The 15,931-nt window shown below is 41.6% G+C and overlaps 2 protein-coding genes across 4 annotated transcripts in view; one reads left to right on the top strand and one right to left on the bottom strand.

The window, feature by feature from the left end:
- BRF1 (BRF1 RNA polymerase III transcription initiation factor subunit) overlaps window positions 1-15,931 on the bottom strand; it is a 287,868-nt gene that overhangs the window by 255,650 nt on the left and 16,287 nt on the right. For 2 of the 3 annotated variants that reach the window (XM_060754423.2, XM_060754432.2), the window contains exon 2: window positions 15,600-15,677. In XM_060754423.2, the coding sequence (XP_060610406.2) occupies window positions 15,600-15,677 (78 nt within the window). Of the gene's footprint in view, window positions 1-1,505; window positions 1,710-15,599; window positions 15,678-15,931 lie in introns of those variants that run through there. The other variant, XM_060754444.2, reaches the window with a different exon arrangement.
- Window positions 11,087-11,623, top strand: LOC137095837 (heterogeneous nuclear ribonucleoprotein C-like). Its single transcript, XM_067463047.1, has one exon. The coding sequence runs from the start codon at window positions 11,115-11,117 to the stop codon at window positions 11,619-11,621; it is 507 nt and encodes a 168-aa protein (XP_067319148.1). The 5' UTR covers window positions 11,087-11,114; the 3' UTR covers window positions 11,622-11,623.

Below are 15,931 nucleotides of genomic sequence, written 5' to 3' on the forward strand. Positions count from 1 at the left end.
TATATCTGTGCATTTCATTTTGATTGCCAAAATGAAGTACCATACATTTCTCCCTGATGAAATGTGAGTTAGTTTTGGCCCAGCTTTCTAATCTGTTAAGGACATTTTAGATTCTGATCCTGTCCTCCCTCCAAATTTGGAATCATCTGCAAACTTGACAGCCATGCCCTCCAGGCCTTCATCCAAGTCATTAATAATGGTGTTGAATAGCACTTGATCCAGGACAGAACCCTGTGGCACCCCACTGGTCACTTCTCTCCAGAATGAGGAGGAGCCAATGGTAAACACACTTCCAGCTAACCCATTCCCAATCAACCTAATATAGTATTGTCTAACCCACATTTTACTGTCTTTTTGTGAGAATGTCACAGGGAACCTCATCAAAGGCCTTACTGGAATTGATATAGGCTACATCCACTTCATTTACCTTGCTTGTAACTCCATAAAAAAAGATAAGGCTTGGTTGGCATGACTTGTTTTTGAGTAACTTATGTTGAATTTTTGTATGGCATTCTTTTCTAAGTGCTGACAGATTGTCCGTTTAATTATTTGCTCTAGAATCTTTCTTGGTATTGATGCTGTGCAATGTATGTAACCTGCTTACAAAAAATAATTCTAAATTGTTAGGTAATGGCAATGGAGGGATGGGCAAATTTCATCCTTCTCCTGCCACCAGATTTTGTGACCATCCCTCTTTTGATAGAACTCCATACATTCATCTTCAGGCAATTCCTTGTCTCCTCTGACTACCCAACTGGTCATTCAATACAATGTTGATTTATGCTAATACATTATATGATATCACTGTGCTGTGGACCATACAAAAGCTTTACAAGACAATAACCTTTTCATTAGCTATGCCTTGGAGCAATGAGTTGCAATCTGAAGCTGTTTCTTTCTTAACACATGTTAAACTAACCAGTTGCCAAATAAATAATAATGGGGACACAGGAGTTAACATTTTACACATGACAGCAGTTTAAAATCACGTGTAACACCCATCTCCCTCCAGGAGAGCTAACGCTGTTAACCGTGTTTTTAAATACAGATTCAACCAAACTCCATTTAGCACTAAATTTGCCAACACAGAGGCTGCAGATCTAATTCTCCACAGGGAAAAAAGCTTTCACTTTAATGGGCTTTTTAAAAAAATTGCTTGATGACTCTTAGCTTTGCCTTCATGCATAATACAAGGCATGAGCGCTACTCACCGTTGGAGCGGCAATGACGACAGCGGCAACATTAGCCGTGCCTTTGATCCTCGTATAACAATTAGCCTAGTGACACATGGCAATGAGATTCCTCACTTTGAACAACAGACCCCACACTTCAGACCCAAGTAAAATAAGTATGAGATGATGAACAGTCTCTTTTCTGCCAACACTTCTCAGAAGAGAACACCGTGTTTTTTAAAACCTAGTTTAATTATCTCAATATGTCTTCTTAGTCCAAATCACTCTTGGTGTGATGCATCCACAGCACCACTGAACAGCTCTGAATTGTACCTTAGGCTTTCTCCACTTGGGATGTAATTTTTCTTTTTTTTTCTTCTTCTTCTACATCCTTGGGGAAATGGGTGGGTTAATCAAAAAGATTTGAGATCTGTTCACCGGTTTGGTATTTCTTCCCTTTAGAGTACTCCGTGGGAGGTTCTTCTTATGACTCTCTGTGTCAGATTCAGAGTTTGAGACAACATCCAGGGAAAGTATTCTGTTGAGCATAATTAAGAAAAGGTTCTACAAGGCAGGATTACAAAGCTCAAAAACAGCTCCATACTTTACACTGTATAGACCGGGGGTCCCCAAACTAAGACCAGGTCATGTATCCGCCCTAAACCTTAGACTTAGGGTCACCCTAAGTCTGAAACGACTTGAAGGCACACAGCAACAATAATCATAATTAACATGATTATCTCACCAGCCAAAAGCAGGCCCACACTTCCAATTGAAATACTGGTAAGTTTATGTTGGTTAAACTATTTCTTCATTTTAAATATTGTATTGTTCTTCCATTCTTTTTTTAATACAAATAAGAATTAGTTCGGGCTTTTTTCAAACTATAGCCCAGCCCCTCAACAGTTTGAGGGATCACGAACTGAAGCCCTTTGCTTAAAGCATTTGAGGACCCCTGGTATCAGCTATTATTGCTTGTACCAATGTTTTCCACCACAGAGTCTGAGGACAGGGTCATTTATGCTTAAACTGGAAATATCAGCATTTTAAAGAAAATACAGTAGAGTTTTGCTTATCTATCCTTCACTCATCCAACATTCTGTATTATCCAACACAATCTGCCTCCTGCCCAGATCCACAGCTGTTTCAATACATTGCAATGTTTTGATGCGAAATTCATAAATACAGTAATTACTACATAACATTATCATGTATTGAACTGCTTTTTCTGTCGATTTGTTATAAAATATTATGTCTTGGTGTTCAATTTGTAAAATCATAACGTAATTTGATGTTTAATAAGCTTTTCCTCAATCCCTCTTTATTATCCAACATTTTCGCTTATCCAACGTTCCGTTGGTCCATTTATGGTGGATAAGTGAATCAGTTCCACTAAATTGTTATTATTTTATTATCTTACTTTATGTCCGGCTTCTTTCCAAAAATCAGCTTACATGTTAAAACAGGTAAAAACATAGTTTAAAAATAAAAAGGATACACATCACAATTAAACTGAACCATTAAAAACACTACTGAAACATACAATCAAGATGTTTTAAAAGCATTGTTGGAAACAAGGCAAGTGAAGTTTATATATCTGTGGAATGTCCAGGGTGGAGAAAGAACTCTTGTCTGCTTGAGGCAAGTGTGAATGTTGCAACTGGCGACCTTGATTGGCATTTAATGGCCTTGCAGCTTCAAAGCCTGGCTGGTTGCTGCCTGGGAGATCCTTTGTTTGGAGGTGTCAGCCAGCCCTGATTGAATTATTTGAGTCATTCAACAGATATATAAACCTCCTTTGCCTAGTTTCCAACATACCTCACAACCTCTGGAGATGCTTGCCATAGATGTGGATGCAATGTTGGGAGAGACTGCTTCTGGAACATGGCCATACAGCCTGGAAAACTCACAGCAACCCGGTTATTCCGGCCATGAAAGCCCTTGACAACACAATAGCCTTCTTATTTCAGGTATTATTCATTTCTAGAAATAAGGTGATTAGCATACTCCTGCCAATTTATTGATAAGGTATTTACATTACTAAATGATAAAAACAACATTTTTCTATTGGTACCTAGGATTTTGACTATATAGATCTCATTCTTGATTAATTTCTCACAACATTTATTCTCATTCAACAGTCTAGGTCTCCTAAATACATGCTAACTGCTCTTCACTTCTGTGTTCAAATTTCGTTCTCTTTCCCATTTTCAAAGCTAAACACAGATCCGGAATCTTAATCAACCATGTTAATGTTAGCTTGTTTAATTGTTTATCAAAAAATTTCAATCAAGGCTGAAGAAATATGTGGAGAAAAGACATAAAGTGTTTGCAGTTGAATACTGTGCTTATGTCAGTTGTCGGTTATTTGTTTTGCATCTCTTTTTTGGCAGCTGACAAGGCACCAAGACATTTAGCATGTAAACCGTAGCAACCAAACTGCAGTCAGAACTACCAGAAACCTCTTGGCATCAACCTTCTATAGCAGATAATTGAACAAGGAAGAATCCATATTCAAGCAGGTTGTGAGGTTTCCAACAGACTTCACAACCTTTGAGGATGCCTGGCACAGATGTGGGTGAAACATCAAGAGAGAATGCTTCTGGAACTCAAGCATACAGCCCGGAAAACTCACAGCAACCCATATTCAAGCTTCTTAAATGGACTTATTTCTTGATCTGAATAATGAGACTGAAATCAGGGGTCCACCATTCCCCACGAGGTTACTGTGGAAGTCGAAGGATTAAGGTTAAGGACAATAAGGTAAAGGTTTCTTCTTGACATTAAGTGTAGTCGAGTCCGACTCTGGGGATTGGTGCTTGTAATGAAATTTAGAGGCTGACCCTATGTTAAAGATATCAATGACCGATGTTGCTTGGTAGATATAACTGCCACCACCTCAGCTTGTATTGGCCTGAGGAACCAAAGGTGTGAATGTGTTGTAGGTAAGGTGTGTTTGAGCTCTTGATTCTTCTATTGCTTCTTCACTGGATGACTGGACTTTAAAGGATTTGACAGACTTAGTTCTGAGGAGATGGATAGACTGAGGCATACATCAGTTAAAAGTGAACTAAGAAAGGTTTATTAAACTTTAAACAAACATCGTCTCATATAATGAGAGGTACAGAAGCGTAATTCAGATGTTGAGACTTAGTTACTTAAACAAGTAGTTCTCCTGACAGTAAAGCTTTTATCAACTGTGAGATTCCTTAACCACACTGCTCTATCTTTAGGAACAGTAACACATGGAGAACAGATCCCTATCTGTCTCTCCCACAGGGCAAATAAGCACTCTTATACTTTTCCTCAGTATAAACAGACAAGTCTTTCTGTTACTGATCCTACTAATACAGTAACCCTAGCCCTTGTCTGTCTGCTTATTCCCTATTCTAAAGGCTCACTTAAAACTTTCTTTCCCTGTCAGATCCCTACTGTAACTTCCTATCTTAACATTTCATCCTTCTCTCTGATGTCAAGACACTTCTCTCTCTCTGTCAAAAGCTGACAGCTTATTTCCCTCTCTCAACCGATTCCTCCCCCAATTGCTCCCACCAATCAGGAGTCGGCTTGACTCCTCCTCCTGTCTCTGCCTGCCTTCCAAGATGACAGCTACTGTCATGCAGGCTTCGGCCTTGTCGTCTTAAAGGTAGATTCCACTACAGTGCTCATCTCCATTTCTAAGCCAAAGAGCTGGCATTGTCCATAGACACCTCCAAGGTCATGTGGCTGGCATGACTGCATAGGGCATCATTACCTTTCTGCCTACTGATCTACTCACATCTGCATGTTTTTGAACTGCTAGGTTGCCAAAAGCTGGGGCTAACAGCAGAAGCTCATCCTTCTCCCTGGATTCAAACTGCCAACCTTTTGGTCAGCAAGTTCAGCAGCTCAGTGGTTTAACCCACTGCACCACCAGGGGCCCATTGAGGAAAATAAAGGCCACTGCAAATGGGAATTGTGATATGTTCCAAAAGAGAAGCTGAAGAAAATAATATGTACCTATTTTTGACTTACACATCTTGTATTTGAAGAGAAATGTGTCAAGCAAAAAATAGTTCAGCAGAATGGGTTAAAAATAAGTTCAAATTGCTAGTAAGCATATGCTGAGAAAAATAAGCTGAAAATTGTGATAAGTTTCATCAGAAAAGGTGGGTGGAAGAGAAGGAGGAATGTAATTTACGGTGGATTAACTGCTAAATTAACTGTTAAATTATTGACCTCTACATATGCGATAGAGATTAAATCTTAAATCCCTTTCCTTCAAACCTGCTTCTCCTTGAACAGTATGACAAGAGGTGAACTAAAACTCTGTAGAAAAACAAATTACCTAAAGAAAACAAGGTATTCCCATACCTACTGTCAAGGGACCTAATTTCTAAGAAGAAAATAAGCATCTGGTTTCTGTTAGATGATTCTATCATACAAAGCACAGTATAATGTATGCGTAGAAAGATGGGTTTGGATTTTTTTCCTTATTAAAATCCATTTCAATTGTCATACTCCCTTGTTGTGTTGAATTTCAATCCTATGATGTACGCTACAGCCGGACATATCCTTTGGACTGATAGGTTCCCAAAACAAATACTAGCTGTTGAAAGGCTAACTGCTCAAATGGGGAAACTGCTCACACAGAAGTAGTTTCTCACTGCAGTTGTTACATTTTCAAAAATATGGAAGATTACAAGTGGAGAGGGATTGAGGAAGCAAGATGTAGTAGAGTCTCATCCAACATAAACGGATTGGCAGAATGTCGGATAATATGGAATATCCAACTGTTACCTGTCCGACGCAGCCCTAGACACCTAGAATACTAACAACAGGAACTCAAAGGGTTAAGGCAATTCAACGCCTCGGGGCTATAGCGGCCCAGCAGGAAGTGCCCGGATGCAGAAGAGGACCATGGAAATCACAGAGAGAAGGAAGAAAGATGCTTCCACTTCCGTTCCTGCCTCTTTCCCTCTTTCCTCCTTCCTTTCCTCCTTGTCTTGCCTTTTTCACTTATTGGAAATTGAGAGAGATTTGGGGAGCGCTCCTTTAATTGAAGGGGAAATGCTGGAGGAAAAGGGGGGCGTCGGATAAGATGGAATGTTGGATAAGTTAAGGTTGGATAAGCGAGACTCGGCTGTACCTCATTTGTGAGCAATTCAGGGAGCTTTTAGCCAGTTTTCACACAAAACAAAATCACTCCAAAACTGGTCTGTTTTTAATAACAATAACAACAACATTTTATTTATATTCCGCCCTTCCACCCCGAAGGGGACTCACAGTACACATATACAGCAAACATTCAATGCCGTTTGTATAGACAGTACACAGACAGACAAAACAGAAGGAAGTGTGTTGTTTCGATGCCATGGATGGTTGGGCTTGAATCCACAGGGGATGCTGTCGCTCCGTCCTCTATGATGAAAAGCCATCAGGACTACCACATTTCAGCATTTTCTGATCTTCTTTTCTTTTTGGGGTTATAAAACACCTCCCCCGCTTTTAGCAGTACTTAATTTCTCTAAATACAGCTAAAGCTGCTTTTGAACTCCTTAGGTAAACAGTGAGCAGGGCTGACGGTTGGCCGTTCACGCCGACCCGGAGCTTCGAACTTGCAACCTTTCAGTTGATAGATCTTATAGTTGCTGATGATTTATCAGCTGTGCTAAACCTTGAGTCCAAAATGTTGGCTGAGAATTTCGAGGGCCTTCAGTTAGGAGTCCAAAAGCCACCTGCAGACCAGTGGGGCACACTCTGACCACTTCTGGACTACAGAAATAGGTGATAAGAATAAAATAGAGGGCAGCATGTTATAGATTGTCAGTGTGGAAGTAATCTACATATTTGAGATTAAGAGCTCATTTCCAGCCTCCTTTTCACATGATGCTTATCTAGGGAGATGGAATGACTTCTGAACAAGTTTATGTTCTATTTATTATCAAAGGCCCTTCCTGACTTCTCTGTCATAAGGCTGATTTGGCCCAAATTTATATATAATAAAAACCATAAAGGAAGCTATCCGTTCACAAAATCTTATTGGATATTTGAAGTTTCTCTTTGAGGTGGAAACAAAGCCAGGAAAAAATCATGAGGCTCTCAATAATACTGTTTTCCTGGATACAGGTTGTGAAATGACAGTTTGTGAATCTTAGAATAATAGAGTTAGAAGAGACCACATGAGCCATCTAGTACAACCCCCCGCCATGCAGGAAAACCACAATCAAAGCACACCCAACAGATAGTCATTCCACTGAACTCTGAGGCAGAAAGTTCCACTGGTGAACAGCTCTTACAGTCAGAATGTCTTCTTAATGTTCAGGTGGAATCTTCTCTCCTGGAATTTGAAGTCATTGCTCCGAGTCCTAATTTCCAGGGCAGCAGAAAACAAGCCTGTTCCCTCCTCCATAGGACACCCTTTCCCATATTTATACATGGCTATCATGTCTCCTCTCAACCTGCTCTTCTGTAGGCTAAACATACTCAGCTCTTTAAGATGCTCCTCATAGGGCATGTTCTCCAGAACGCTGATAATTTTAGCTGTCCTTCTCTGGATACCTTATAAGCTTGTCAATATCTCTTTTGTCACCTACAGATGTGAGAGCTGGATCTTAGGGAAGGCTGAGAGAAGGAAGATAGATGCTTTTGAACTGTGCTGTTGGAGGAAAGTTCTGAGAGTTCCTTGGATCGCCAGAAGATCCAACCAGTCCATACTTCAGGAAATAAAGCCCGAGTGCTCTTTGGAGGGAAGAATAGTAGAGGCAAAGATGAAGTATTTTGGCCACATAATGAGAAGACAGGAAAGCTTGGAGAAGGCAGTGATGCTGGGGAAAATAGAAGGAAAAAGGAAGAGGGGTCGACCAAGGGCAAGATGGATGGATGGCATTCTTGAAGTGACTGGATTGACCTTGAAGGAGTTGGGGGTGGTGACGGCTGACAGGGAGCTCTGCCGTGGGCTGGTCCATGAGGTCACAAAGAGTTGGAAATGACTGAACGAATGAACAACAACAATCTCTTTTGAACTGTGGTGCCCAGATTTGAACAGTATTCCAGGTGAGGTCTAACCAAAGCAGAATAGAGAGGCATCATGACTTCCCTCCACCTAGACACTATACTCCCTTGATGTAGCCCAAAATCCCATTGGCTTTTTACGTTGCTGCATCATACTGTTGGTTCATGTTCTACTTGTTGTCCACAAAGACTCCAAGTACTTTCTCACATATACTGTTGTCAAGGCAGACATGACCCATTCTGTTTCTTTGCATTTCATTTTTTTCTGCGTAAGTATAGTATTTTACATTTGTACTAATCTGTTAAGGTCATTTTGAAAGAAAGTTTGAAGTGATTCTGAAGAAGAGAAGGATCTGTGAATTCAGAATAGATTTCAAAGTAGGGGTTGAGGGCTAAATGCTCCATATCCACTACATATTCAGATCAATTCCTGAAAAAAGGAAAGATGATTGCTCAGTACGAGGTGTGATAATAAAAAGTGTGTACCTTCAAGATGTTGTGGAGGTAAATGTAGCCCCGTAGCTCTAGTCCTACCCAATCCCTTGCATGTGCTATTTTACAACGTACTACACTTACAGTGCAACCGAATACAAGTATACCCCAAACTATTGTTTGGAGAGGACTTATTCCCAAAATAGAAGACTTAAAGCAACAAACGGGTGGTTGTTATTGTGTGCCTTCAAGTCACTTCCAACTGGGTTTTCTTGGCAAGGTATGGTCAAAAGGAGTTCATGTTGTCCTTATCAGACTGGAAACCCACAGGTTACCCATGGGTTTCCACATGCGAACAGGAATTTGAACCCTGGTCTCCAGAAGTGTAGTCCAATGCTCAAACCACTACACCGCACTGTCTCTCATAAACAAATAAACTGTTTCTCGTAAAAAAGGAAGTAACTTTTACTGCCACAGTACCAATCATTGCTAATTTGGCCCAAAAGTTTGGGGAAATGAGCAATTCCCCACAAATGCATATATAAACAGAAAGCAATCTGACCTTGGGCACATTAATGCAGACAGTCCTTTCAGCACCTGGGGGATTTGCCAGCACACTGTTGCACATTGCTGGAAAGGAGTTTCTCAGAGACAGAATGGCAACGTGCCAGAGGAAAGCTTGTTGTACAGATTAAAAGCTGCATTCCTCTCTGCAGAGTGAAAGAGAATATCTGCCATGTACTGACAGAAAGGCGGCCCCAGATTAAACCAACAAAAGAACACAATTCTGTAAGCAGTCTGCTTCTTTCTACAACAGTTTAGCAATGCATTTTACTTTCAGGCAGCCTATCTGGGACAAGTTTCTTTTCTATTCATTTTTTGTTCAGTAGGATTAAACCCACTTAAATCAAAATACTGCTGTTTAGTGGTCTGATGGATTAGACTATACCCCCACATCACCAAAAGATGATGAAATGAAGAAAGAAGGTTCAAGGATTCTTTCTGGTAGATTAAAAGCCTTTGATGAGGGGGTACAACAACAGTCACTAATACAAAGGAACCATTTAAAGCCAACCTTAAAAACTGTGGCATAGACACTGAGAACTGGGAAACCCTGGCCCTTGAGCGCACTAACTAGAGGTTAGCTGTAACCAGCAGTGCTGCAGAATTCGAAGAAGTACGAATGGAGGGTGAAAGGGAGAAACGTGCCAAGAGGAAAGCGCATCAAGCCAACCCTGACAAGGACCACCTTCCACCTGGAAACCGATGCTCTCACTGTGGAAGAACATGCGGATCAAGAATAGGGCTCCACAGTTACCTAGGTACCCACTGCCAAGACACCACGCTTGGAAGGCCATTATACTCAGACGAGGGATTGCCTGAGAACTCATTATCCCAGCAGCATGGATCAGCTTCTGTCCAAACAGCTCACATGTGACTGGAGCAATGTTTATACAACTTTCCTCTGGAATTGGCAATTTGGAGGCTGTCACACCATCACACTAAAATCTGAAGGTCACCACAACTAATATTCCTGCAAAATACAACTTTATGTACACAGATCAATGCCCTTCAAACTATGTGAAATGGAGCCTAGCCATTTTTCCCCAATACAACAGGGACCAGAATCATATTTGTGCCCATTAGCTAGAAGCACTTTTTTCCTGGACATTTGCAAGGGACTGAGAGTTCACTATCTGTACATGTGCAGTGGTTCAAGGACCACCACTTTGAGCGACACTAGAATAGGAAATGAGTCCAGTGCATTTGTTGCTGTGCCGATTAATTCTCAAGACTCCTCAGCAGATCTCAGAATGTTCTGATTTGGGCCTCGTTCACACTATAACATGAACTGCCATAGTTCTATTGAATCCTGGAATTAGCAGTTTAAGTCATATAAAATTCTAAACTATTGTAATTTTAACTGTTATCTAGTGCAGTGGTTCCCAACCTTTTTTTTGACCAGGGACCACTCTCCAACATTAGTACCAAAAAGGTTACAAATCAGTTTTTGGTCAACTTTAGATTCAGTTTAGTTACTTGGGATGCTAATTCAGAAAACTGCAATGGATTGACTACATCAGTTCTAGTTCCTGACACAGAACCTATGCCATCCAGTAGTCATCATCAGCTCGACCACAGGAAACCACGGCTTAACGATGCAAAAGAACATGGATTAAAACCTGGAAGTCATCGATTTTATAGTTTTAATTTGTTTTTATATGAATTTTATGTGATTTAACCTATTTTAAACAATGTATTTATGTGTGTTCGGCATCTAATTGTTGCCAGTCTGTACATCACCCTGAGTCGCCTTCGGGCTGAAAAGGGTAGGATAAAAGTGTGGTAAATAAATAAATATTTAATAATCTAGAGGGCCTGCTCCTGTCCAGCTGCTGCCTGGCCGGCCTTCCCGGCTGCCTCCCTCCTCGCTTCTGGGGCTTCGAGAGAGGACCGAGGGTCTCCTGGGCAGGCCCCGCTCTCCCCTCCTCCGTCCCCTCCCCTCCTCCGGGGGGCATGACGCTTTTTGGCCCCGGAGAAGAAGGCGCCTGGCAGTATCTAGACATGGCGCGGGAACCTAAGCTGAGCCATACCAGGCCTGGTCAGAAGAGGCAACACAACGGAAGCCTATATTCCTGCGACCTGGACTACGACGATGATTTGCCATACAGAGTTTGTGAATTCCAAAAGATCCCTCCACTCATCACTCGCATCCCTGTAAAAACCAGGCGAGGCCACCTCGGCAATGGGGCCAAGACTGGCCTGGCCACACACACAGGGTCCAGAGGAAGCAGTTCCACAGCAGGACACACAAAACTACGAGCAGAAGAGCTGCACTCCATCAAAGGGGAATTGAGCCAGATCAAAGTCCAGGTGGACAACTTGCTGGAGAGTCTGGATCGGATGGATCAGCAACGAGACCACAGTCCGGCTTCCAAGGAAAGCAGTAAGAAATCCCGGGGGAGTGGGGAGGCCTCATGCCATGCAGGGAACCTGGCCCAAAGGAAGGCCGGCACCGAATAAGAGGGTCCTGCTGCTCAGCAGGATGTTGACAGCGCTAACATGTGGCATCAGTTATCTGTAAATAGCGCAGGTGCAAAAGGTGTCCTCCGTTCTCTCAGGTCTCACAGAGAGAGAGAGAGGCCTCTATCATTCGTTGAGGGAGAAAAAGCTTGGTGTTCTTTGTTGGTGAAAATGTTTTAAAATGGGGAACGGAGGAGCAACTTGTATTTACAACTGAACCAGCACAACATTCAACAGAAATAAAGCAGTAGCAATCTCCTACAGTAAATTAAAAATAATAATAATAATCTAGAGCTAATGTGGTCTGTACAATGCAATTTTCTGTATTAGCACCCCAAATAACCCCAGGAATAGGCCTAAAAATGAAGACACCAAGGCGCCTCCACTTCCAGGGACCACATGGTACGGCTCCGCTCAGGAGGAGAAGCAGCAGTCAGGAGGCTTCTTGTTGAGCCCTTTGTGGGTAGTCAACCTCTCCCCTCATGACATCCCCATCACCTCAGCACTATAAGAGGGTTGTGCAAGACCAGTAGCTCTCGTCACAATGGTGTAGTAACGGTAAGGTGGTGGACCATATTTTAGTTCTTGTAGAACAATAGTGGTCCACAGACCACAGGTTGGGAACCACGGATCTATTGCCTCACCAAATTAAAAACTCCATGATTCCATAAAATGGAATCATGATATTTAAAAACAGATTATAGCACTATATGTGCCCTAAATGTATGACCTTTTTCAATATAGAGAGCTTGGAATATTGTTTTTCGAATCCCAGAATTCACTGGTCAGTGTGACCAGTATTTGGATAGGGGATATTAGGATTCACAGTCCAAAAATAACACTTTTAGGTTTGGTCTACAGTTTGTGTGTGTGTGTGTGTGTATATATATATATTGCATTTTACAAAATGATACAGATGTTAGTTAGTCAACAGAAATAGAATTGCAGCTGAGACTCTAAATCTGGTTCACTTTTGTTTCGTGCAGTTATCAATTTTAGATAATTTGTTTCATTGTGTTATTTTAAATCTTAATAAAAGCTTCTACCACTGGTCCTTCATTTGAACCAATCATTTGGCTGATCATGTAATTGCTGTTGTGTGCCTTCAAGTTGTTCCCAATCTGAAAGCAAACCTATCACAGGAATCTCTGGGCAAAACTGGTTGTTGGGGGGGGGGGGTCCTTTCCTTTTGAGATGGAAAGGCTATATCTTGCCCATATCACCCAGTGGGTTTTCAAGGCCAAGTGGAGAACTGAACCTTGGTCTCTAGAGTCCGAGTACAGCACACAAACAATGGCTCTCACCATTTAACTACCATTGCTCAAATCAGTTTGTAGCATATTTCAAAGAAAATCTGTTAACATTAAAGTTCTGGATTCATATGGGACACAACATTTGCAAATAAAAATCAGGGTGAACGTGATCTTACATTCTGGAAAAGACTGACAAGAAAATTGACTAATTCTTTTATCAGAAAAATAAGAGGCAACACCTTGAGGTAATCTGTAAACTGGAAAGGGCATCGACTGATGCTGTAAACAGATTGACGAAAGAAAGCTTAAAGCAATGTGGGAACACTGAGAGGAAATTTGACTAATAATCATTAAAAATAATGATGGTACGTAAGTTCATTCAAAATAAAAGTCAGTAGTGTGGTGGTGCAAGTGCAGTTACATGCACACACACACACACACACACACACACACACACACACTGGCCCTTAGAACTGGACCATAGTACTTAACTTCTCAATATAAATATCAAAGTCTTTTCCCCTTGTTAGGTCAATAGCAATGCCTTCTAGTTACCAAACTTTAGGAACAAGTACAAACTAATCTAGAGGACACTATCTCTAAGCCTAGACTCAAGTCCAAGCACCTTCAAATTCAACTTAAAATCATACATACCATGGCAATATATTTCGGACAGCTGTCACACTTGCTAAATTGGGACTTGCCAGGGTTTTATTTATGATTAGCTTGAGTACCCTGCATTGCCCGGGTTATTTGAAAAAGTCATAATTTTTATTTTACAAAATGCATATGGTTGTGGGTGAACTACAACTCACATCATGTCAGGTAAATCCCCTGAAACTCCATCTATGGTTAGTTTCTTATGTTCCACAAGTTGACTCTAGATGCATCATTGGTGGGGTTCTGTGTGATCTCTGGTTGCAGGATGAACTACAGCTCCCATCATGGTGGGTCACTCCCCTCAAACCCCTCCAGTATGTTCAATTGCTCATGGGGGTTCTGTGTGCCAAGTTGGATCCAGGGCCATCATCAGTGGGGTTCACAGTTTCTCTGGTTGTAGGTGAACTACAACTTCCAGAAATCAAGGTCAATCTCTCCCAACTCCCCCCCCCCCCCAATATTCAAATTTGGGCATATGGGTATGTGTGCCACGTTTGATCCACGTCCATTACTGGTGGAGTCCACATTGCTCTTTGATTGCATGTGAACTATAAACCCCAGCACCTACCACTCCCAAATGCCAAGGCCAATTCCCCCCAAAACCTACCAGTATGCAAAATTGGGCATATCTGGTATGCGTGCTAAATTTGATCAAGATCCATCATCGGTGGCAGTCATAGTGTCTCTGGATGTAAGTGAACTACAACTTCCAGAAATTAAGGCCAGCCTCCTCTCCCCCCCCCCCCAAACTCCTCCAGTATTTTCAGTTGGTCATGGGGGTTCTGTGTGCAAAGTTAGCTGCAGAGCCATCATTGGTGGGGTCCAGAGTGCTCTTTGATTGAAGGTGAACTATAAATCCCTACAAAGGCAATAAATCAAGGTGAATTCCCCCCAAACCTCTCCAGTATTTTTCTTTGATCATGGCGGTTCTGTGTGCCAAATGTGGTCCGTGACCAATGCTAGTGAGGGTCACAGTGCTATGACTTGATGCAGGATGAACTACAACCTCCATCATGTGGAGTCAATCCCCCACCCCCACTCCCACTGCTGCTCAGTTCTGCTCTGTTTGTTATGCAGAGTTGAAAAGAGTAGGAAAGGATTAAGGGAAAGGCAGTGAGTGGGGTCATGCAAATTCCACACTAATGGAGAGAGAAAGGAACACTGGGTTGCCTGCCTGTGGTGGAGGAAACACGTAAAATCTAGGATGAAATGGTCCCCAAATGAAAGGTGGTGGGCCATAGTGTTTGGGGAGGACATTGGCAGGGTTTGGGCTACATCTTTTATATATATATATATATATATATATATATAAATTTTTAATAATTGTATATTTACATATTACATATAAGAAGTCACATCACATTGTGGGCTACATCTTCATAGTGCTCGCTCTAACCTACAATGTCAGTGGAGGGAGTGCCTTTGGAGGCTTCTCAGCACTTGTTTGTGGTGATGGGAGGCTATCTGTGTAAGTGGACACTCTGCCACATGCACATATATTTTCACTTATCAGAATAGAATAGATTAGCTGAACCTTAAATAATACTGTCCAGATCCATACCTAATATCCACAAAGGTATCTGATTTTCTGCTCCCATTTCCTCCTAACTTTGCCAGCAGTATCTCAGAGAACCCCCTCTGATGCATTATGGTAGTCTCCACCCCCACTTTGCATGCAGGAAGTAGTACCTCATGGGACTTCATCCTGAAAATGGCACTTCAACTTGGACAACAAGCAAAAACAAACAGAAACATTGTCAAATTGTGAAGGCCTGGCATTATTTCCCAATGAATTATTGTTGCCACAGACACAGACCTTGCCTTACAATATTACATGTATCTCTTCCCTTTCTTCCATTAATGATCTCAAGGAAATGTACCATGGTGAGATCTTCAAGCACTAAAAATAAAATGTCTATCTACCAACAAGGTCTGTTTTGTTCTAAGCACACTCTAAAAACCAGTAGCAGATAAGCTATAAAACAATGACAGCTTTAAGACAGAATTATTCAGCAGGGCTTGCTCATTCTTGTCCTTATGCTTTAAATAAATTATAGCAAGTTACCATTTTGCAGAGTTTGTGCCCGTGATTCCTTTCCCAAGTTGACATGAAATCCTCCGACCGTTTGTGTCTTCCCTGCAGCTACAAGAAGGAAAAGAGAAAAAGCTTGTCAAATACAACAGATTAATGGAAACATTACAGTAAATCTTGGAAGTGTCTCCTTCTAGTAAGTGTTTCAGCCTAACAAACTTCAGCAGTTCTAGACAGAGAGGCTCCTCTTAGGCTGATGAAGGAGTCATTAATACTCATCATGGACTTCCAGTTCTCTCTTCTGGCAGTTCTACCAGGCATGAGTCTTTACAGAAGTGGGCAATATGGTCCTCAATATGTTGTTG

The sequence above is a fragment of the Anolis sagrei genome, chromosome 1 (assembly GCF_037176765.1).
Source record: "Anolis sagrei isolate rAnoSag1 chromosome 1, rAnoSag1.mat, whole genome shotgun sequence".
NCBI lineage: Eukaryota > Metazoa > Chordata > Lepidosauria > Squamata > Dactyloidae > Anolis > Anolis sagrei.